The sequence below is a fragment of the Panthera pardus genome, unplaced genomic scaffold (assembly GCF_024362965.1).
Source record: "Panthera pardus isolate Hobbes unplaced genomic scaffold, ASM2436296v1 HiC_scaffold_5, whole genome shotgun sequence".
Taxonomy (NCBI): domain Eukaryota; kingdom Metazoa; phylum Chordata; class Mammalia; order Carnivora; family Felidae; genus Panthera; species Panthera pardus.
In genome coordinates this window covers 18,904,004-18,924,265 of record NW_026526980.1, presented here as the reverse complement: position 1 = coordinate 18,924,265, position 20,262 = coordinate 18,904,004, and the positions used below count along the sequence as shown (strand labels likewise).

The 20,262-nt window shown below is 41.5% G+C and overlaps 1 protein-coding gene across 1 annotated transcript in view; it reads left to right on the top strand.

Annotated features, from left to right (window-relative positions):
* The window catches only part of LOC109259047 (integrin alpha-X-like), a 44,592-nt gene extending 25,477 nt beyond the window's left edge, over positions 1–19,115 (top strand). The window contains exons 21-30 of the mRNA XM_053894551.1: positions 12,847–12,963; positions 13,052–13,131; positions 13,222–13,305; positions 15,257–15,335; positions 15,446–15,553; positions 15,671–15,754; positions 15,962–16,075; positions 16,238–16,339; positions 16,603–16,713; positions 18,439–19,115. Of these exons, the coding sequence (XP_053750526.1) occupies positions 12,847–12,963; positions 13,052–13,131; positions 13,222–13,305; positions 15,257–15,335; positions 15,446–15,553; positions 15,671–15,754; positions 15,962–16,075; positions 16,238–16,339; positions 16,603–16,713; positions 18,439–18,537 (978 nt within the window). The 3' untranslated portion in view covers positions 18,538–19,115. The remainder of the gene's footprint in view (positions 1–12,846; positions 12,964–13,051; positions 13,132–13,221; positions 13,306–15,256; positions 15,336–15,445; positions 15,554–15,670; positions 15,755–15,961; positions 16,076–16,237; positions 16,340–16,602; positions 16,714–18,438) is intronic.
* The last annotated feature ends 1,147 nt before the right edge of the window (positions 19,116–20,262 follow it).

Genomic DNA, 20,262 nt, shown 5'->3' with positions numbered 1-20,262 from the left:
GATAGATGGTTCTCCATCCCCTCACTTTCAATCTGAAGGTGTCCTCAGGTCTAAAGGTAGACAGAAAATTGATGGGTCTTTTTTTTTTTAATCCATTCTGATACCCTGTGTCTTTTGATTGGAGCATTTAGTCCATTTACATTCAGTGTTATTATTGAAAGATGTGGATTTAATGTTAATTTGTTATCTGTAGGTTTCATCTTTTTGATGATGTCTCTGGTCCTTTGTAGTCTTTGCAACATTCCTCACAGAGTCCCCTTTAAGATCTCTTGCTTTTAGAATTCTCTCTTTATCTTTTCATTTTGACAGTTTCACTATGATATGTTATGCAGAAGATCGATTCCTGTTGCATCTGAAGGGAGCTTTCTGTGCCTCCTGGATTTCAATGTTTGTTTCTTTCCCCAGATTGGGGAAGTTCTCAGCTATGATTTGTTCAAATTGCTCCTATCTCTCTCCCTTCTTATCCTGAAACTCCTATGATATGGATATTATTCCATTTCATTGAATCACTTAGTTCTCTAATTCTCCCCTTATGGTCGAGAATTTTTTTTTATCTCTCTTTTTCTCAGCTTCATCTTTTTCCATAATTGTATCCTCTATTTCACCTAATCTCCCCTCTGCCTCTTCAGTGTTCAGTGTCAGCACCTTTAGTTTATTTTGCACCTCATTTACAGCATTTTTAAATTCATCATGACTATTTTTTAGTTCCTTGATCTCTGCAGCAATAGATTCTCTGCTGTCTTCTATGTTTTTTTTTTCAAGCCCAGTGATTAATCTTATGACTATTATTCTAAATTCTTGTTCAGTTATATTGTTTATATCTGTTGTGATCAATTCTTTAGCTGTCATTTCTTCCTGGAATTTATTTTGAGGAGAATCCTTCTGTTTCATCATTTTGGCTAGTTTTCTGTCCCTTCTGTGTTTTAGAAACTTTTGTGTCCTGCACCTGCGAGCACTACTATACACTGTCCAGGACCTGGACCTTCAGGAGGTGTTTTTTGGAGTGTGTTATGTACTCTCTGTTGTTGTGACTCTAGCTTCTTTATTTCCCTCCTCGTAGTGATGTTTTGGACTCTGTACCAGGTGTGCTTTGATTTGTTCATTAAAGTAACCCTGGAAAAAAAATTTTTAAAAAAGGGGGTGGTGGGAGTGGTGGAACAGGCCTTATCCCATACAAAGAGAAAAATGACCGTGGAAGGGAAAAAGAAAAGAAAAGAAAATTGACCAGGCAGAGAACTATATGGCTTAATTCAGAGAGAGAGTGAGAGAGAGAGAGAGAAAGAGAGAGGGGAAAATAAAGAGGGAGATATAGAACAGGTATAAAGAAAATAGATTAAATATGTCTGCTTAAACAAACCAACAACCTGAATACCCAGACTAGGGAAGGGAAGAAATAAGGAGAAAAGGAAGAAAAAATATATAAACTAAGAATTGTCCAAGAATTAAATTTGGAAAGGCAAAACCTCTGGGTGCCTTGGAACCGGTGGCAGCGCTCATCTGGAAGAGGGGGTGCCTGGTTGGTCAATGTCAATCTCTGGTAGATATGTAGTTATCTGGTGTTGAAGGGTATGGTTTGGTGTAGGTGAGTCCCGCCTCCACTGTGGGCCTGCTGTCCCTTCTCTGAAGCCCCACCTTGTTGGTGATGGGGAGAAAAATGGTGACACCCCAGTCTCTCCTCCCCAGACCAGGTGTTCCAAACCACTCTGCTCAGGTAGTCCTCGCAGCACTGTGTGGGCATAAGCAGGCCTATTTTTTTTCTTTGCTCCACTGACTCGACTCCTATGCCTCCCTAGTGCTCAGCTGGGATTCAAACCCTGATGTCTTAAAGGGTCCCACTCTGTGCACCTCAGTTCCGGGAGAAGTGCCGCTCCACCCCACCGATAAATGGTTTCTGGCTGGTGGGCACAGGCAGGGTGCTTTTTCCTTTGAATGGCTGTATACATTCTTCCCACAGCACATGAGGGAGGGGATTGTTTTCTCCCACTGTGGACTGTGTCGCTGAACTAGTTACTGAGCCCTGGGTGGGCTCCCCTCCTTTCCAGGTGCGAGAACAGGGCAGCTGACTCCAGTCCAGAGAAAGCCTCGAAGTTAGAAATTGGATATTTCTTTTTTTTTTTTTTTTTGATCTCAGGTCTGTGGTTTCTCTCTTGTCCAAATATAGTCTTACACTTCCACAGCCTCTCTTTCTCTCCCCTTTGTCTCTCCACAGAAGGGGATCCCTCCCCTTCATGCCTATGCCACCCATTTTATCTCTCCCAGTTCACAATCATACACCTATGGCCCACCAGTTTGTCCTTGTGGGCCCCTGGAGATGTCTCTGTCACTCTGTGGCCCGGACTCTTGGAATTCAAAGTCCTTTGGCCTCAACACTGCTGTGTTTGAGGGACTAGGAAGCTTTGGGTCCCCCTACCTCTCTGCCATGTGTATTCCCTGGTTCTGGTCAGTTTCTTAGTGAAGGCTTGAGTCTCTGCAGGACAACTAAATCAACCTTCTGTTATCATGGCATCAGGCAAGACTGTTATCTACAGAGACATGGTGGCAGGCTGCATTCTGAGAACAAGCAGATTTGGGTAAAAAGTTGCAGTTGCACTTATTAGTCCTGTTAACTCTTTGGTTACTGGTTTCCATGCCCACTGTCTTTTGATTATTCCTCATTCTTGAGGGAACTGGGATGATGACTACTCTAGCTACTTCCTGCTGAAATAGTGTGTAGATCAGGGTTAGAGGAATGGAAACTTTTCGCACTTATTTGGAAATATCCTTTGTTCCATGTTGTAAGCTAACATTTTGCATTACCAAAATTTTTGTACTTTGGTTAATAATTTTTGTACATTTTATACCACATTTTATGATTAAGTAGCAAAGGAGAAGTAGGAATATGAATAATCCTAGGGAAATTGATCTAATTTCTTGGAGGATCCAAGAAAATAACCTGGAAAACGAGTCCAAATCTGAGTCTGGGACATTAGGGGAGACTTGTTGTAACCAAGTAGCTTGTTGTCTTATTTTGTAAATACAAGCTTCAATTTCTGAGGAAGTGCTAATATATATGCTGCATGATGAATTAGCTTTTACACAAACACCTCCTTGCTCTGCTAAAATATAATCTAAATTATGTTATATAAAACTATTATATATTATATTATATAAAATTATATATTTTACAAATTATATTAATATTAAATTATATTATATAAAACTATTCCTGCCCAAGGCCTTTTGTTGGGCCGCTATGGCTTGGGAAGTTTTATTTTATTTAATAATTCCTAAAGTTACTGAAGAATTTCTTATCATATGTTCATGTGATGTCATTTCAACACCTTGGCAATAATGGTCTCCCAAACATGTACCAAATTCCATCTTCCTGACTTCTGGGAAAATAATCAGAATATTTTGTGATTTCTCTCTTTAACCTGTAGAACAGTTGAGAGGACTTGTCAAACGGCTGCTTTTATTAGAATTATATATGAAAAAAGGGGTGACCAAATGTCCTAGGAGACAAGTACCTCCCATGTGCTAGCCACATAAACATTCATATTGCCAAGGGAAGTGTTGATATCCACAAACAAAAATGTAACCTGGGGTTCACATAGCACTTCTCTTAGTTTATTGGGGTCAATACTTTCATTTTGCAGAATCATTGTATTATTTGAAACCAAGAACAAGTATAGTTAAGTTTGGTGTAATTGGTAAGAGAGTAACACAGAAGGGTGTGGGGGTCCTATGTTGTCAAGTTCTTTTAGTTTTCAGTATTGTACAGAGAGGAGCAGGACAAGATGAGTAACTTTTTTTTTTTCAATTTTTAAAAGTTTATTTGTTTTTGTTTTAAGTACACATTTTATTTTATTATTGTTTTTTAAATATAATTTATCATCAAATTGGCTAACATACAGTGTGTACAGTGTGCTCTTGGTTTTGGGGGTAAATTCCAGTGGTTCCTCATTTACACACAACACTCAGTGCTCAAGATGAGTAACTTTTAAAACAGCATGTTTCTCAAAAATCTCTAAAAGGTGATGAAAGGAAAAAGGGTCAATTAATTTAACAAGAGGTGAAATTATTAACTGTTATGATTATATTGTAAACAAAAGGAGAAATACAAGCTTCTGGGGTGTATTCCAATCATTGAATGTGAGAGGCCCATATTTTGGGATAGTTGGGAGAAAAATAAAGGATAAGGAAAATGAGGGAGGCCAAGTTGATTAACCTGACTCTAAGCTAATGGAGTGCATTGATTTAGATGTATTGAAAAATTAGGGATCAGAGAAAAGTTGGTTACAGGCATTACTATTGGGTCATTGTGGTTGTACACTGAGTGTGGTTTAGGGTGACATATCCAATAGGTATATGACATTTGAGAAATCCTAATCATGGAGTTATCTTTCCAAACTCGAGAGATTGTAATAGGAAATTACTTAGGAAATGTAAATAGGAAATATAAATAGGAAATGTAACAGGAAAATGCAAATAGAAAATGGAATAACATTCATAGTGTATAAACTATTAATAGGTCATTTGTTACTTATCTATTGGTTTCTTTAGACCAGTTCTCCCAAGTAGCAGTTTCAGGTCCATCTCAGGCTTTCTGGTCCAAGCAGAGTTTTTCCCTATGTTCTTGTTGATAGGACATAGGGAACCAATGGATTCTTGTGGAACCAGCTTGAGTGTGGTAAATCTATGGCTTAATTCCCTTCAGTTTCACTGAAGAATGGTGGTCAACAGCACCTCATAAGGTCCTGTCAACTGAGGTTGGAGTTGATCCTCCAGGTGCTTCTTATTCAAGGTGTTTAATAACACCAAGTCTCCAAGATTCAAGCGGTGTAAGAATACATCTGTGAAATGCATCAACCTGATAGAAGCAAATGTATGTATAGCACTTAGAATATTTCCCAAAGAATCAATGTACCCGATAGTATCCAAATCCCTAACACGAGCCCCACCTGGAACTCCTAAGTCATGAAAAGAATACAGAAAGTGTCTTTCATAAAACATTTCATAGGGGATTAAACCAAGCCTACTTCTAGAAGCCACTCTTACTGAAGCAGGGCAACTGACAAGACCTTTTTTCCCAGTTAAGTTGGTTTCTTGGCAGATTTTTACCAAAGTTTTTTAAGCATATGGTTCATTTTTTTTCCTGTTTTCCCAGAATATTGGTGTCTCTAGGAAGTATGTAGTCTCCATCAAGTGCCCAAGGCGTTAGATACTGCTTGTGTGACCTTAGCCACAAATGCTGCTTCATTGTCTCTCTGAATTGTTAGTGGCAATCCAAACCTAGGATTGGTTTTAAAGTGTTTTGAAAACTTCTGAAAACTTCTCTGAATGGCATGAAAAAAACTCAACCCAACTTGTAGAGGTGTCTGTAAATTCTAGCAAATATTGAAAGTTACCTGTTGTTTTCGGCATCATGGTAAAATCTTCCTACCAATTTTCTCCAGGTTTGGTGTCTCTAAGTTCTATATCTTTTAGGACTGGTGGGGGTTCGGTCCTAGGATTTTTTTTTTAGCACAAATGTCACATTTTTCAACTATTTTTGAACAGTTTTCTAAATATTGGGATCCATAATATATGATTGGATCCATTAAAGAGCAGCATTATGTCCATAACAGGTGCTTTGTGAATATCACTAATTATCTCTTCCATAAGATGTTCTAGGTTAAGGTTTATTCCTTATTTATTATATTTCCAGCCAGTTTCAATGCCAGAAATATGTCCAAATATCCATTTCTTAGCTCTTCTTAGGTCTTCAGAGGAAGGTTAGAGTTGGTATTTAGTTAAGTCTATGTCTGGTACTAAAGCTGTTATAGAGGGTTTTTGAAGTCTTTGTATGATCATGCCTGATTGTTACCTTTGGCAAGAAAACAGTCCAATTTCTGGTGTCCTCAGCAGGGGACAATAGCTACCTCCTTGAGTTCCAAAACAGCTTCTAGTACTTGTAAAGTCTCTTTGTCATGTTCAATTTCCCTATTTCCTGAATTTAACAAACCTCTTTCCTTCAAAATGGCTCTGCATGTGCATGGACTGGTAAAAAGGTGTATTTAGAATAAGTAAAAATAGTCACTGTCTTGTCATACCTAAATGGAGGGCTCTTATGAGAGCTATGGCTTCAGCTTTCTGAGTGGAGGTACCTGGTGAGAGAGCTTCTACTGATGGGTCATCACTGCATATCCAGCTCTTTATTGTCCGTGATCCATGATATACTGCTCCAGTCCACAAACATCTCAAAGTCTGGATTTTCCAGTGTCAGATCCATAAAATCAGGATGGCTGGAATAAACTTGTTAATTATCTGTATACAGTCATGTATGTGTCCCTCAGTGTTGTTGGAGAGCAATGTGGCTGGGTTCAAGGTGGAGACCGCTTTCTAAGTAACATTGGGGTTGTACAATAGGACAACCTGATATTTGCCTAATCTTCTAGAGGTGAGCCAGTAGCCACCCTTTTGTTCCAGTAGGAAGAGTACGTAAATGTGGAGTATGCAGTGTGGTAGGATACCCCAAAGCAAATTTTTCTACTTGTAATAGATTACAAGTGGCTGTTATTGCTCTCACACACATTGGCCATCCCTTGGTTGTTAGATCTAATTATTTAGAAAAAATAGCGACAGATCTTTTTATGTTGCCCAAATTCTGAGTTAGCACTCCCAAGACTGATCCCCTGACTCTCATGGACAGACAAATCAAAAGGCTTCCTGATATATGGAAGGCTCAAAGCAGGAGCTGTGAGTAGCTTTTCTTTAACAACTTGGAATGCCTAATGACATTCTCCAGTCCAATCAAGAAGTTCATTATTTCTTCCTTTAAGAATTTCATAGAGAGGTTTAGTGATGAATCTTAAGGACTGAGAAAAAACTAAGGGTAGATGGCGGTGGGAGAAAGGGGAAAGTGGGTGATGGGCATGGAGGGGAGCACTTGTTGGGATGAGCACTGGGTGTTGTGTGGAAACCAATTTGACAATAAATTATATTTTAAAAAATCAGGAATCCAAATGTGGAAAAATCCAGTGATGCCTAGGAATCCATGCAACTGTCTTTTGGTAATGAGCACTGTGACCCTTTGCTAATGCTTCCCTTCGGTCTGGAGCAGATTCCTTTGTCCCTTTGACAGTTTGATATTTAACACATGTTTGAGAGATTTGGGACTTTTTCTTTGAGGCTTTATAGACTTGCTAATTCAGGAAGTTTAGGGTCAAAATCATATTTTGGTCTGAGGTTTCTCTAGTCTTGCTTGCAACCAAAATATCAACTACATATTGAAGGAAGGTTCCCCCTTATAATTGGAGGTCCCTTAAGTCTGTGGCTAAGACTTTCCTCAAAATGCAGAGAGAGTTCTTAAAACCTTAGGGAAGGACCATCCAGCAATATTGCTGCTTATTCTTAGTCTCAGGTTCTTTCCAAATGCAAACAGTTTTTGGGAGTCTGAACTGAGAGGGATGTAAGAGAATGCATCTTTTAAATCTAGAAAAGTAAACCATTGAAAGTCTCCGGCAAGGTTGTTAAGAGAGTATATGAATTAGTTACCACCAGGTGGATATCTTCTACAGTTTGGTTAATGGCTCTTAAATTTGTACAGGCAAAATAGGTGTATTGTAGGGGTGCCTGGGTGGCTCAGTTGGTTGAGCATCCAACTCTTGATTTCATCTAAGGTCATGATCTTATGATCGTGGGATAGAGCCCTGTGTTGAGCTCTGCACTGAGTGTGGAGCCTGCTTGGGATTTTCTCTCTTCCTCTCTCTATGCCACTCCTCCACACTCACATGTGCTTGCATGCTCTCTCTCTCTCAAAATGAATAAATAAACAGAAAAAAATAGGTGCATTGTATGTGGACTGGCAACAGTGGAGAAGGCCAAATTCTAAGAAGGCAGAGAGGACAGGCTGAATTCCCCCTTTTAGTTTGTTTCTTTAATGGGTACTATCTGAAGTTTGGAATTCCCATCACAAAACTTAATATGTACAAGTGTCCCTGCTTTTGCTTGTCCTGGCTTCCTATCCATCCAAACATCTGATCTTACTTTTCAGATGACTTCTTCAGGCAGCTCTAATAGAACTTCTCTACCTTGATGAAGCTTGTTCTGGTGGTACCTTTATATCTATGGATCCAATAGCAAAATTAACTTTAGCATTCAGTTTAGTTAATAGATCAAAGCCCAGTAAAGGGATGGGACATTCGGGCATATTCAGAAATCTGCGTTTAAGGTGAATTTGTCCCATTTGGCAGTTTAGTGGTTGTGGGAAGGTTTTAGTCAATACTTCTCCCAAAACTCTTGGTACAGCTATAGCAGAGAGAACCCAGAGTACTGAATATGTGGCCCTCACATCAGTAAAAATTCCATGAGTCTATTTCCCATTGCCATTGTTATTTGGGGTTCCTTGTGGTATATGATGATAGGCTTTACAAGATTTAAAGGAACCCCTGATCCCCTTCATTCTTAGTCACTATCAGCCAGTTAAGGTATCTGGTGGGCATTTTGGGACTCTGTCCCCTTAAGAGAACTCATGAGCCTAGGGCATTCTCTTTTCCAATGGCCCTCTTCTTTACAATAGGCATATTGACAAGACCCAAATTGGGGCACCTGAATTTCTTATCTGTTGTCGATCTCACCCTCTAGGGGTCCCTGGCCTGGTCTTGGATTTCCTTGAGTTAAGGCCGAAGTTAACAAGGCAACATGCTGTTTCATTTTCTGGTGCTCTTTTATTTCTTGTGCTTGGTCTCTGTTGATACTGTTAAAAACTTCAAAGACAGTTTCAAACAATTGTGAAGGGCATTACCAATGCAGCTTTTGGAGTTTTTTTTTTTTTGAATTTCCAGATACGTTTTGTTTGATAAACATCATATTGATCATCTTAAAAATTTCTGGTGTCTCAGGATCAATATCAGTTTATTTCTGATGTGTCTCAAAAATTCTTTCAGGAAATTCTGAAGGGTTCTCATTCAGTTTTAACTTCTTGACTCTTATTTACACTCCTTTGCTTAGGGACTCCTTTTCTTAATCCAGCTAAAATGCAATCCTGATAGTGTTCAAGCTAACTGCAGTCTCCAACGTTGACACTCCAGTTGGGATCCACAGCAGCAATGGCCATCATGGAATCAGCTCTTAAGGGGTTACTGGGGTTTCAGCATGTAGCTGATTAGCTTCTTCTCTAGCCTTTTCCTGGCCACATGCAGCATTCCTTAGAAGTGAGGAAAGTATTTAACAGATTTTGTACCTCTACCTAAGTGGGTTGTGAGTGGCAAAAATAGATGAAAACAAATTTTCCATCCTCTTGGGGTCATCTCTATAAGTAAGCATATTGTTTTTTCAATTAAACAAATCTGAGGTAGAGAATGGAGAGTGGACCCAAATCATTCTTCCAGCGTCTGAACATCCAATTGGGACCTGTGTTAGCAGATATTGCCATCCTCAGGAATCAGTGATTCCCTGGATGAATTAAACACCCTGCTGCATATGAGAAGGGGAAATCTTTCCAAACTCTGCCCCCCCCCCCCCCGAAGGTAAGGGGACCTGGTTCAGGGTCCCTTTGGTGCTCAAGTTGTTGGAATGGAGCTGCTGTGGAGGGGCAGCTGCTCTGGCACCCCCTTTGGGGGTTTAATTCAATAATCAGTAAATTATCCTCTTTTCTCCAGTTGGATTCAGGCAACACAGATTTTTTAGTGTCACTATGCTGTTGAAGTAAAATTTTACATCTTTTCTGAGCCAGCTTATTCTGATACAAAATCATAAAAGACTGAACAGAAGGTATTTCATCCCATTTACCTTCCCTTTTACAAATATCTAACTGTAAAATGGTATTATAATTTATGAATCCATTAATTAATGGCCATTTTTCTCCAGAATGTAACATATCTTGGCCAAGCAGTTTGCAAAAAAAGATAATTTTTTCATAGTTTCATAACTAAACACTGCCCAATTTTGGAGAGTATAGCCCAAAGGGCTACATGCAGAAATCAAATAGTCATTTCTCATTTTCTAATTAGAACATGGCTGGTATTATGCAAAGATGCCAAAAGCTGCAGCAACAAACATACCAGATGAAGCTCAGAGAGTACTACTGTGAGCATTTAGTTCCTCACTAAAAGTTGGGGCTTCACCTACTGAACCAAATGGCTTCCTAGTCTCTAGTTCCTCTCTGAAAGTTGGGTCTTCACTGACTGAACCAAAAAGTTTTCTAGTCAACCTTTTCTTTTTATGTTTATTTTATTTTTTTCTTCCAAGATTTTATTTAAATTCAAGTTACTTAATATAGAGCATATAGCGTAATATTGGTTTCAAGAGTAGAATTTAGTGATTCATCACTTACATATAGCACCCTGTGCTCATTCCAACAAGTGCCCTCCTTAATGCCCATTACCCATTTATCCCATCCCCCCCCCATCTACTTCCCCTCCAGCAACCCTCAGTTTGTTCTCTATTACTTAAGAGTCTCTTATGGTTTGCCTCCCCCTCTGTCTTTATCTTATTTTATTTTTCCTTCCCTTCCCTTCCCCTGTGTTCATCTGTTTTGTTCCTTAAGTACCACATATGAGTTAAATCATATGGTATTGTCTTTCTCTGACTGACTTATTTCACTTAGCACCCTAGGAAACTTTTCTTAGTTAAGCAAGAAAAGGAGGCTAAGAGAACCAAACCAAATGCCCCTACCTATTTTGAGGCAACTGAATGAGAATAAGAAATAAGCTCACATGCTATCATACCAAAATACTCTTGAAAAGATGTCTGTCCAAACCAAAAGATGTTTCCTTGCCACAGAGTTAAATTAAACATAGAAAGTCAGTGGTGCCAAGTTGGGGTGGTGCCCCTGGGATGGTCTCTAGAACAAAAGAGCCTAGGACACTCCTTGGACTTATCACCAACCTCCTGTTACTTTTACTGGCTGGAGAGTAGACAAATCATAGGCAGAGTTCCTGGCTGGTTTGCCAAATTTGTAACCAAATCCAAGTCCATACCCTCAATGTGCAGTAAAGCCAATCACTGAGACATTGCATAAGGAAAGGGAGAGTCAGGGATATTTAAAGGCAAATAAAACAAGGTCTGGTTATAGGGGAGAAGAGTGATATGACTTTAGAATCAGATAAAGGAAGTTAATAAGTAGGGGAGGATTGCGGTCATTTTGTTATCTGCACCGTGAGAAGCTTTTGCATAAGCTGTCATGCGTGTTACGTATTACCAGAAGATGGTTTTCTTAGCATGATTCAAGAGTGGAGTTTTAGGCCCTTCTATGCCAAAAGTTCACCCCTTGTGCATTTGTGCATGGTCAAAGAGGCAGTCAGTGGTCCTGATCAGTTCTGGCCAGTTTCTTGATGAGGCCTGAGTCTCTGCAAAACACCTAAATCAAGTGTTTTGTTATCATGGTTTTAGGCAAGACTGTTTCTACAGAAACGTGGTGGTAGGCCACATTCTGAGAACAAGCAAATTTGGGTAAAAAGTTGTAGTTGCACATATTAGTCTTGTTAACCATTTGGTTACTGATTTCACTTTTTCTATGAAGGACTAGATGATAAATATTTCAGCTTTGTGGGTCACACAGTGTCTGTCACATCTATTCACCTCTGCTGTTGTAGAATGAAAGTAGCCATTGACAATGAAAGTATGTATATGAATGAGCATAGCTGTTTTCCAATAAAAAATTATTTATAAAAATTGATGGTGAGCTGTCATTTGGCAATCTCTGTTCTAGAAGATAGAACTAGGACAACAGGGAGTCAAAGAGAAACAGGTTGTTTAATGAAAATTTTATTATGAAATGTTAAACATTTACAAAAATAAATTATCCTCCCCAATAAATTGTGGGGAGGTTCAACAAACCTCCCCACAATTTATCATCCAAATTCAACAATTATTAACATTTGACCACATTTATTTCATCTGGGTTTTTTCCCTTTGCTGATGTATTTTAAAACAAGTCCCAGACAACATGTCATTGCATTCCTCCCACACATCTTACATGACCCCAATCTCATGATCACATCCAACAAAATGAATGATTCCTTTGTATTTAGACCATAGTCTAATTTCCTTAATTGTCTCAAAAATATCTTTTTTACAGCTGGTTTATTTGAACAAACATCTAAACTAGGTCTATACTTTCCATTTGGTTGGTTGGTCTCCGATGTCTCTCTTAGGCTAGTGATATTCCCAATGGGAGCATATTTTGATTTATGTATGAAGGAATGCACTAGGAATGGCAAATTCTGGCTGTGTGAGGGTTGAGCACCCTATCATTGAATGTACTACTAGATGTGTCAACCAAATGCAATATGTGAACCTTCGTTGGATATTGATTTTAAAAATAGCTGTAAAAAATAAATAAAAATGAGCTGCAAAATAACATTATTGGAGAAAATGTGGAGACTGAACATGACCTGGATATTAGCTAGTATTAAGGAGTTATTTTATTGAGTGTGATTTCTTAAGTCTTGTGGTTATGTTAAAAAATACCCTTATCTGTTAGTGGCATACACTGAAGTGTTTCTGGATACAATGGTGTGATATCCAGAATGTGCTTTAAATTATTCAGAAAAAATTGTCAAGCAGCTGAATAAAACAAGAGTAGAAATTTAAATTGAGTGATGGAAACAAAGAGGGTTGACTTATCTAGTCTGTCTTTCTACTTTTGAGTATGTTTGAAAATTTCCATAATAAAAAGCTCTTTTAAAAGAACAAAAAATAAAGAGGGTAAACTCTAATAAATCTGGCATTTCTACATTAGGAAGAAATTTGACCAGACAGTGTCTGAAGATATTTTAAAAAACATAACGTTAAGATACATACCAGGAAACTCACTACTTCATGGAGTCTCTTTAGAATATTAAACAATGCTCACCTGCCTTTTCTTTACTTGCCCTTGCCTAGAACCAGCTGCAGGCACACTCCCCAAGCCTGACCTGTGATGGCACCCCAGCCCAGGGCCAGAGTACTCAGAGCACCCGTTGCAGCATCAACCACCTCATCTTCCGTGAGGGTGCTAAGGTCAGCCTTGCTTCTGCCCACCCACTGCTTACCTGCCCCTACCCTGTCTCATTTCTTGGTGACTCCCTCATTCTTGCCTCTTCCTCAGATGACCTTCATGGTCACCTTTGACGTCTCCCCCAAGGCCATACTGGGTGATAGGTTGCTTCTGACAGCTAATGTGAGCAGGTGAGCTGGGCCAGGCCGGGGGCAGTGCCTCCTTGCCCCTAGCCTCCTCCTCTGGGGTCCTTGCCAATTAGGCTCCTCCTCTTTCTCCAGTGAAAATACTACTCCCAGGACCAGCAAGACCACCTTTCAGATGGAGCTCATGGTGAAGTATGCCATCTACACTGTGATCAGCAGGTACCATACCACCAGCTCAAAAGCGTTCTTCTCTATCACTCTGATGGGGCTAGGAAAGGATTTTATCCCCTGCAGCATTTCAACATCTGGAACATTCAGGTTTTATCACCACCTTTTCAATTGGTAGATGATACTGCTAGCACTTACTAATTAAATATCGAGTGTTTATTGCGGGATAGCTATGATAATAATAATTGTAATATTATTATTGTTATACATTTAATAGAGGTTACAGTTCTCAGAAGGCTTTTTTAGAAACACCAAGATTTTCCTGGGTTTCCTGAGAAATATGAGACATTTCCATGTCTCAAGATTCCTACAGCTTTATTTGGAAGTGAGGTTACTCTGATCCAAGACAGAATCTCATCAAGGACCTCTCCATGGTTCTGTACTCTGAGGCTGAGTTTCCAAGAGCAGCTAGAGCCTTCTGTCAGGGGAGGCCTCTGCTAAATGTGAGAGTCCATGGCATTGGGATTAGCCAGCAGTGGTTCTCAAAGGAGTCATTGACATTTGGGTGAGACAATTCTTCATTGAAAGGAACAGATTTACACCTGCAGGGCGTTAGACCTGCTACTCCTCCTCTTCCCAGTCCCTTTTGGGAGGTATAGAGACAAATGACCTGCTTGCTGTAGAGGTCAAATTTCAGGGAGAAGTTAGATAAAAGAAAAAGAGCTTAAAATGCTGCTCCAGGAAGGGTAATAGATGAGGTGTTTAAAACTCAGGAGTCAAGTCATGTGTTGGAGCAGACACCTTCTTTCAGTAAATAGCTTCCTAGCATTTCCTGTGTTCTAAGCACAGTGCTCTGGCTGCTTTCCATAAATTCATTTGAAATTCAACAAAAATTTATTGAGTCTGTATTGTATAATCAAAACTAGACACAATCTCCTGCCCTTGTGGGATGTATACATCCATGATATGCAACAAGTCTGTGTGGCTTAGCCTGGGTACCTTTCCCTGTGCTAGTTCTGCCCTTGTGCCTCATTGGACACCCTCCTCCTGCCCAGTGTCACATTCTAATTCACATCTCCACATTGGGAGGTCTCAGCAGCCCAGCCAGGTGCATGCTCTGAGCTTGTTTGCTGGAGTGTGTACTGGAAACCCATGGGCAGGGCATATCTAGGCATATTTGGCCCTACAGTTCAGCTGTACTCAGCTGATTTGACTCTGTGGGTGGGAGCATTCAGAGAGGCCCACAGGATGAGGCTGGGGCATTTTGGGGAAGCTCCTCACAGAGGAGGGATGAGAGTTTAGAGTGGAAGTGGTCTAGAATTAGGACTGTGTGGGCAAAGGACAGGTACCCAAGAAGTGGAGCAAGAAGGGCCAGAGGTGAGCCCACCCACCTGTGTGAGGAGCCAGGCTGGCCACTGGGTCTCCACACATGGGCTTGGGTAGGGCTCAGGAGGAATTGTTACGCTGAGATCCAGTAAAGAGTACTGTTAGGCCTTCCCTCGCCTCTAAGTCCCAGGACCAAGAAAAGCCAAGGAAACAGGAGAGGAAGGAAGGTCTGTGGGAGGCCAGACAGTGGTAGTGTCCAGTAAACATTTACCAATAGTATAAGTCCAAGTCTCCCCAAAACTTTGCTGGGTCTCACATGCATATCCTGTATCCTCTGTGCCCATGAAGGCCTGAAAGGAAAACAGAGACACAAAGAGGGATGGTTTGGCCCCTGCTCTCTAGTGAGTCAATGGCATAGCTCTGGGTCCCTTTCACGGTGCTCTCTGCCAGCCTCCTTGGCAGTTTACTCCATTGACAGCTTCTGCAAGAAGCTTGCACCCAGCTTGAAGCCCAGCCCTGCTCCCTAAATCCTCCCATTACCTCAGATCAGTCACAGAATTCATTGAAGGCCACCCCAAGGCCCCACTGGCTACCTATCCTGTCATGATGCTAACTTGAGCCTCTTTAGGAGTCCCTCAAGGAACTTCAAATCCATCTGTGCCTCTTTTCTCCCCAGCCATGAACAGTCCACCAAGTACCTCAACTTCTCAGCCTTGGACTGGGAGGAAAGCAGCCAGGCTCAGCATAGATACCAGGCAAGTGATACTGACTCAAGAGCATGGGCTGTGGCAGGGGGCTAGCAGCCAGCAACTAGGGAGGGATATGGCATTTGGCATGGTCTTTGCTCTCACTGCCCTCTGTGCAGGTGAACAATCTGGGACAGAGGGACCTGCCTGTCAGCATCAACTTCTCTGTGCCTGTGGAGCTGAATGGGGTGCCTGTGTGGACAGAGTTAGAGGTTTTCCACCCCCAGGTACTCAAGGACTGTGTACAGCTCCCCAGCTAATGCCCTTTACTTGGATCTCTCTGTCCCTCATGAATTCCTGATGCCCAACCCCCTTAGATGCTTGTTCTCTGTGTTTTTTCCTAGAACCCCTCCATTCAGTGTTCTTCAGAGAGAATGGTGCCCATAGAGTCTGACTTCCTGACCCACATTCAGAAGAATCCCGTGCTGGTAAAAGGAGGGCTCTGGGCCATTTCCACTTCAAACCACACACCAGAAGAGTTTAATTCAAGAACCTGTATTACATTCAGATGGCTGTCTGCTGAACAGCCCTCTTGAATTCAATTGTGACTGCTCCTCTCACATCAATCAGTTTTATGCTGTCATCTGCCTTCAAAACCACCTTTCTCTGGCCTAATGCTACTTCTCTGTCCCTAGAACTGCTCAATTGCTGACTGCCTGAGGTTCCACTGTGACCTGCCTTCCTTTGGCGTCCAGGAGGAACTTGACTTCATCCTAAAGGGCAACCTCAGCTTTGGCTGGGTCAGCCAGGTGTGTAGGCCCAACAGCAGAGTCCACCCACCCCCCGCCGCCCCACCACAAGATTCAGGTGCCACCAGATGATGTCTGTGTCCATCCTCCAGCCAGGACATTTCTTGAACTCTGTGCCTTTCCCAGTGCTAGTTCCTCATCTGTGCCCCCTCTGTTTTGTAGACATTGCAGAAGAAGGTATTGATTGTGAGTGTGGCTGAAATCATGTTCAACACATCTGTGTATGCCCAGCTTCCAGGACAGGAGGCATTCTTGAGAGCTCAGGTAGTGACTGTGTGGTAGGCAGTGGCCAGGCTGGTAAGAGGGCTCCTAATGCAAAATCTGTGGTGCTGTGAGGCTCACAAGCCTGGAGGGAGGAAGGATGAAGGTCCCTCAGCAGGAGAGGTGTCCCCAAGCCTATGAATTTTTCTCTTTGTCACCCCTTGGAGTAAAGGAAGGAGGGGAGAGAGTTAAAGGTTGGGGAACCTGGGAAGAGTCTGGGACAGCAAGAGTTCTGATACTTTCTGATGAGGTCACCTCCACTCCAGATGGAGATGGTACTGGAGAAGTATGAGGTCTACAACCCTGTCCCCATTATTGTGGGCAGCTCTTTGGGAGGACTGCTGCTGCTGGCTCTCATCACAGTCATTCTGTATAAGGTGAGTATTTTCATCCTGCTCTTGACACTACCAGGTTTTTTTTTTTATTTTAACATTTTTATTTATTTTTGAGAGACAGAGACAGGGGAGGGGCAGAGAGAGAGGGAGACACAGAATCTGAAGTAGGCTCCAGGCTCTGAGCTGTTAGTACAGAGCCCTGCGCGGGCTATAACCCATGAACTGTGGGATCATGACTTAAGCCGAAGTCAGACGCTTAACTGACTGAGCCATCAGTTTTTGATCCCATTCTTTCTGCAGTGTAGGGAAGAACTCACCTTGGATATAGATACACATTCTTGCTAATGCACTGCATATGAGAGATCCCCTCCCACATATGACATCACCAGTCCCCAACACTCCCTCATGCCTTCCTGTCTGATTCTCAGGCCTCCTTATGTGTTTTTCTTCCAAATTTTTATTTAAATTCAGGTTAGTTGATGTATGGTGTAGTATCGGTTTCAGGAGTAGAATTTAGTAATTCACCACTTTCACATAATACCCAGCGCTCATCATAATTCCTCCCCTTAATGCCCATCACCATTTATCCCACCTCCCACTCACCTACCCTTCAACAACACTCAGTTTGTTCTCTATTGTTGAGTCTCTTATAGTTTTCTTCCCTCTCCTTTTTTTCCTTTCTCGTATGTTTATCTGTTTTGTTTCCTAAATCCACATATGAGTGAAATCATATGATATTTGTCTTTCTCTGACTGACTTATTTCTCTTAGATTAATATACTCTAGCTCCATCTTGTCATTGCAAATGGCAAGATTTCATTTCTTTTGATATCTACAATCTTCTTTATCCATTCATCAGCCTATGGACAGTTGGGCTCTTTCCATAGTTGACTATTAGTGATAATGCTGCTGTAAACATTGGGGTGCATGTATCCCTTTGTTTTTTGTCTTTTTGTTTTTTCTTTCAATTTTAATTTTTTAAAGTTTTTTATTTATTTTGAGAGAGAGAGAGAGAGAGAGAGAGCAGAAAGTGGCAGAGAGAGAGAGAGAGAGAAGGAAAGACAGACTCCCAAGCAGGCTCCACGCTGTCATCATGGAGCCCGATGTGGGGCTCAAATTCATGAACCGTGAGATCATGACCTGAGCCGAAGTCAAGAGTCAGATGCTTCACTGACTGAGCCACCCAGGCGCCCCTTGAATCTGTATTTTGTATCCTTGAGTACCTAGTAGCACAATTGCTGGATTAGAGGGTAGTTGTGTTTTTTTTTTTTAAATTTTGGGTAACCTCCATACTGTTTTCCAGAGTGGCTGAACCAGTTTGCACTCCCACCAACAGTTTAGGATGGCTTCCCTTTCTCTGCATTGTTGCTAACATCTGTTGTTTCTTGTGTTGTTAATTTTAGTCAGACTGCCTTTAATTGCTCTCCTTGTCTTTTCCACTCTCCTCTTTATCACTACATGTTTCTCTTCACAGCAAATTATAAAATAAAGCACAGCACTGGATTGGGTGCTGACACTGCCACTGATTCTTTCTGTGACTGTAGGCAGTGACTGGTCCATGCTGGGTCTTGACTTCTCATTCTGAAGGTGATTTCATCCAACTCACAGAATTTTGGTAAAGGCTAAATGACACAGTGTGTCTAATGTTTCTAGTGTAGTGCTGGAACATAGTAGGGGCTCCAGCAATGGTGATCCCTCTCCCTCCTCAATCATCTCTTTTCCTCTCTTCCACTGGATTTCCTAATTCTCTTTTCCTTCCTCTCCACAGGTTGGCTTCTTCAAACGTCAGTATAAGGAAATGATGGAGGAAGCAAATGGACAGACTATCCCAGAAAATGGGACACCAGACCCTCAAGCTTCCCAATAAGAAATTACCTCCTATTCTCCCTTGAACCTGTTCTCTTCTGAGAGGTTTCCTGGCCCTCTTACTCTCAGCTAAGTTAGGCCAGCAGGGAGAGAAATGCTCCATGTGAGGGAGGCCAGCTTTCTCCCTTTGGGAGGATGCATTGTGTTCACTGAAAGTTCTTGCCAGGGAAGGGTTATTTGTTTTGTCAAGTCTGCAACTGGAAACCCCAGAACAGGATTTTCACCATGCCCTTGATTTTTACCTAGAAGTACATGAACAATAGCCTCAGGCTCCAGTCTCTCTTCACTAGCTACCAATGATCTTTCTAAAATACAATACTAAACAAGCCACAATCCTCATCTATCTTTGGTGGCTCCCTATTAACATAGGATAACTCCTGAACTCTCCAACTTGAAGTTAGGAATCCAGTTGAATTTCCAGAAGGTGGGCTTTGATGTACACACCATGAGTTGCTTTGTGCCTTCCTATCATCCTCATTCCTAGTAAATACTGTCAAAGCAGCTTTTTGTCTCAGAAATTTCAGCCCGCATTTTGAAACTGAATTGGGAATAAAATGTCTACACATTGAAATTTGTAAACATGGCTTCCAGCCTTTGTCAGCATTGCTGGCTTGGAAGGAGAAGTAGAACCCCAGCAGGGGTATTGCCCCAATGTCACTCTGGCTCAACTAGCTCCAGCATCTCTCAAGAGATCAAGATGCCCAGGATACTTCCATTTTTTTGAGGTTCCAAATATAGCGAATGAAGAAACGCTAAAGCATTATTCTAAAAATTGTGTATTTTAAAGTTTGCATTAACAATTTAACACATTGCACAAAAACAATGCATGCACCTTCATTGGAAAATATGTCAAAGGTATAAAATTAAGGCCTTTTAGGGATGTGAGTCATGTATAGTGGTCAGTCCATGGTGTCCCCTAACCATGGTGGACACCTGCCAGCCCTGAAGCCTGAGGCCAGGACAAGTAAGTTAAATAGAGTGAGGATTATTAATGTTCTTGTGTTGGATAACCTGACTTCTTCATCTACTCACTCGATTCTCAAAGCTGTCACTGATGGGAGGCTGATGGGGCTGTGACAGGGGCATGAAGAAGGGGCTTACCTGGAAAGGTCATTAGAGTGGATCAACACACAGGTGTTTCTTACAAATCCTAGGATGTAGTGAAGGGGACATTGTTTGCATATGGTAAGTGATTGGAGAGCACTTTGAAGTCTTATATCAGAGACCTGCTGCCCCAAATAAGGCCATTCTTACTATTATGCCACCAATCTTAGCATAAAGCACAAAGTGGTGCATGGCACTGAGCTGGGGGTCAACACATAGCAGGCCATTCCTTGCCTGGAGAGATCCCACTGCTGCTGCCACCCCTTAGGTGTTTGGGCCATGTGTATGGTTGCATTAGAAACACAGAAGGGTGAAGCAGTTGATGAGTGATTTAGGAGAAGCTGGAAAATAACCCTTCATAGAAATCCTTTCCATGAATAGACTTTCATGGAAATCCTGCCATATACTTAAGTAATTATGTTTCTAAAGGTGTTCCTAGACTCTAAGGACTGCAGCAATCTCTTGTCTAAAATGAAGGCAACAGGGGCGCCGGGGTCGCTCAGTCAGTTGAGCTTCCGACTTCAGCTCAGGTCACGGTCTCACAGTTCGTGAGTTCGAGCCCTGTGTCGGGCTCTGTGCTAACAAACAGCTCAGAGCCTGGAGGCTGCTTAGGATTCTGTGT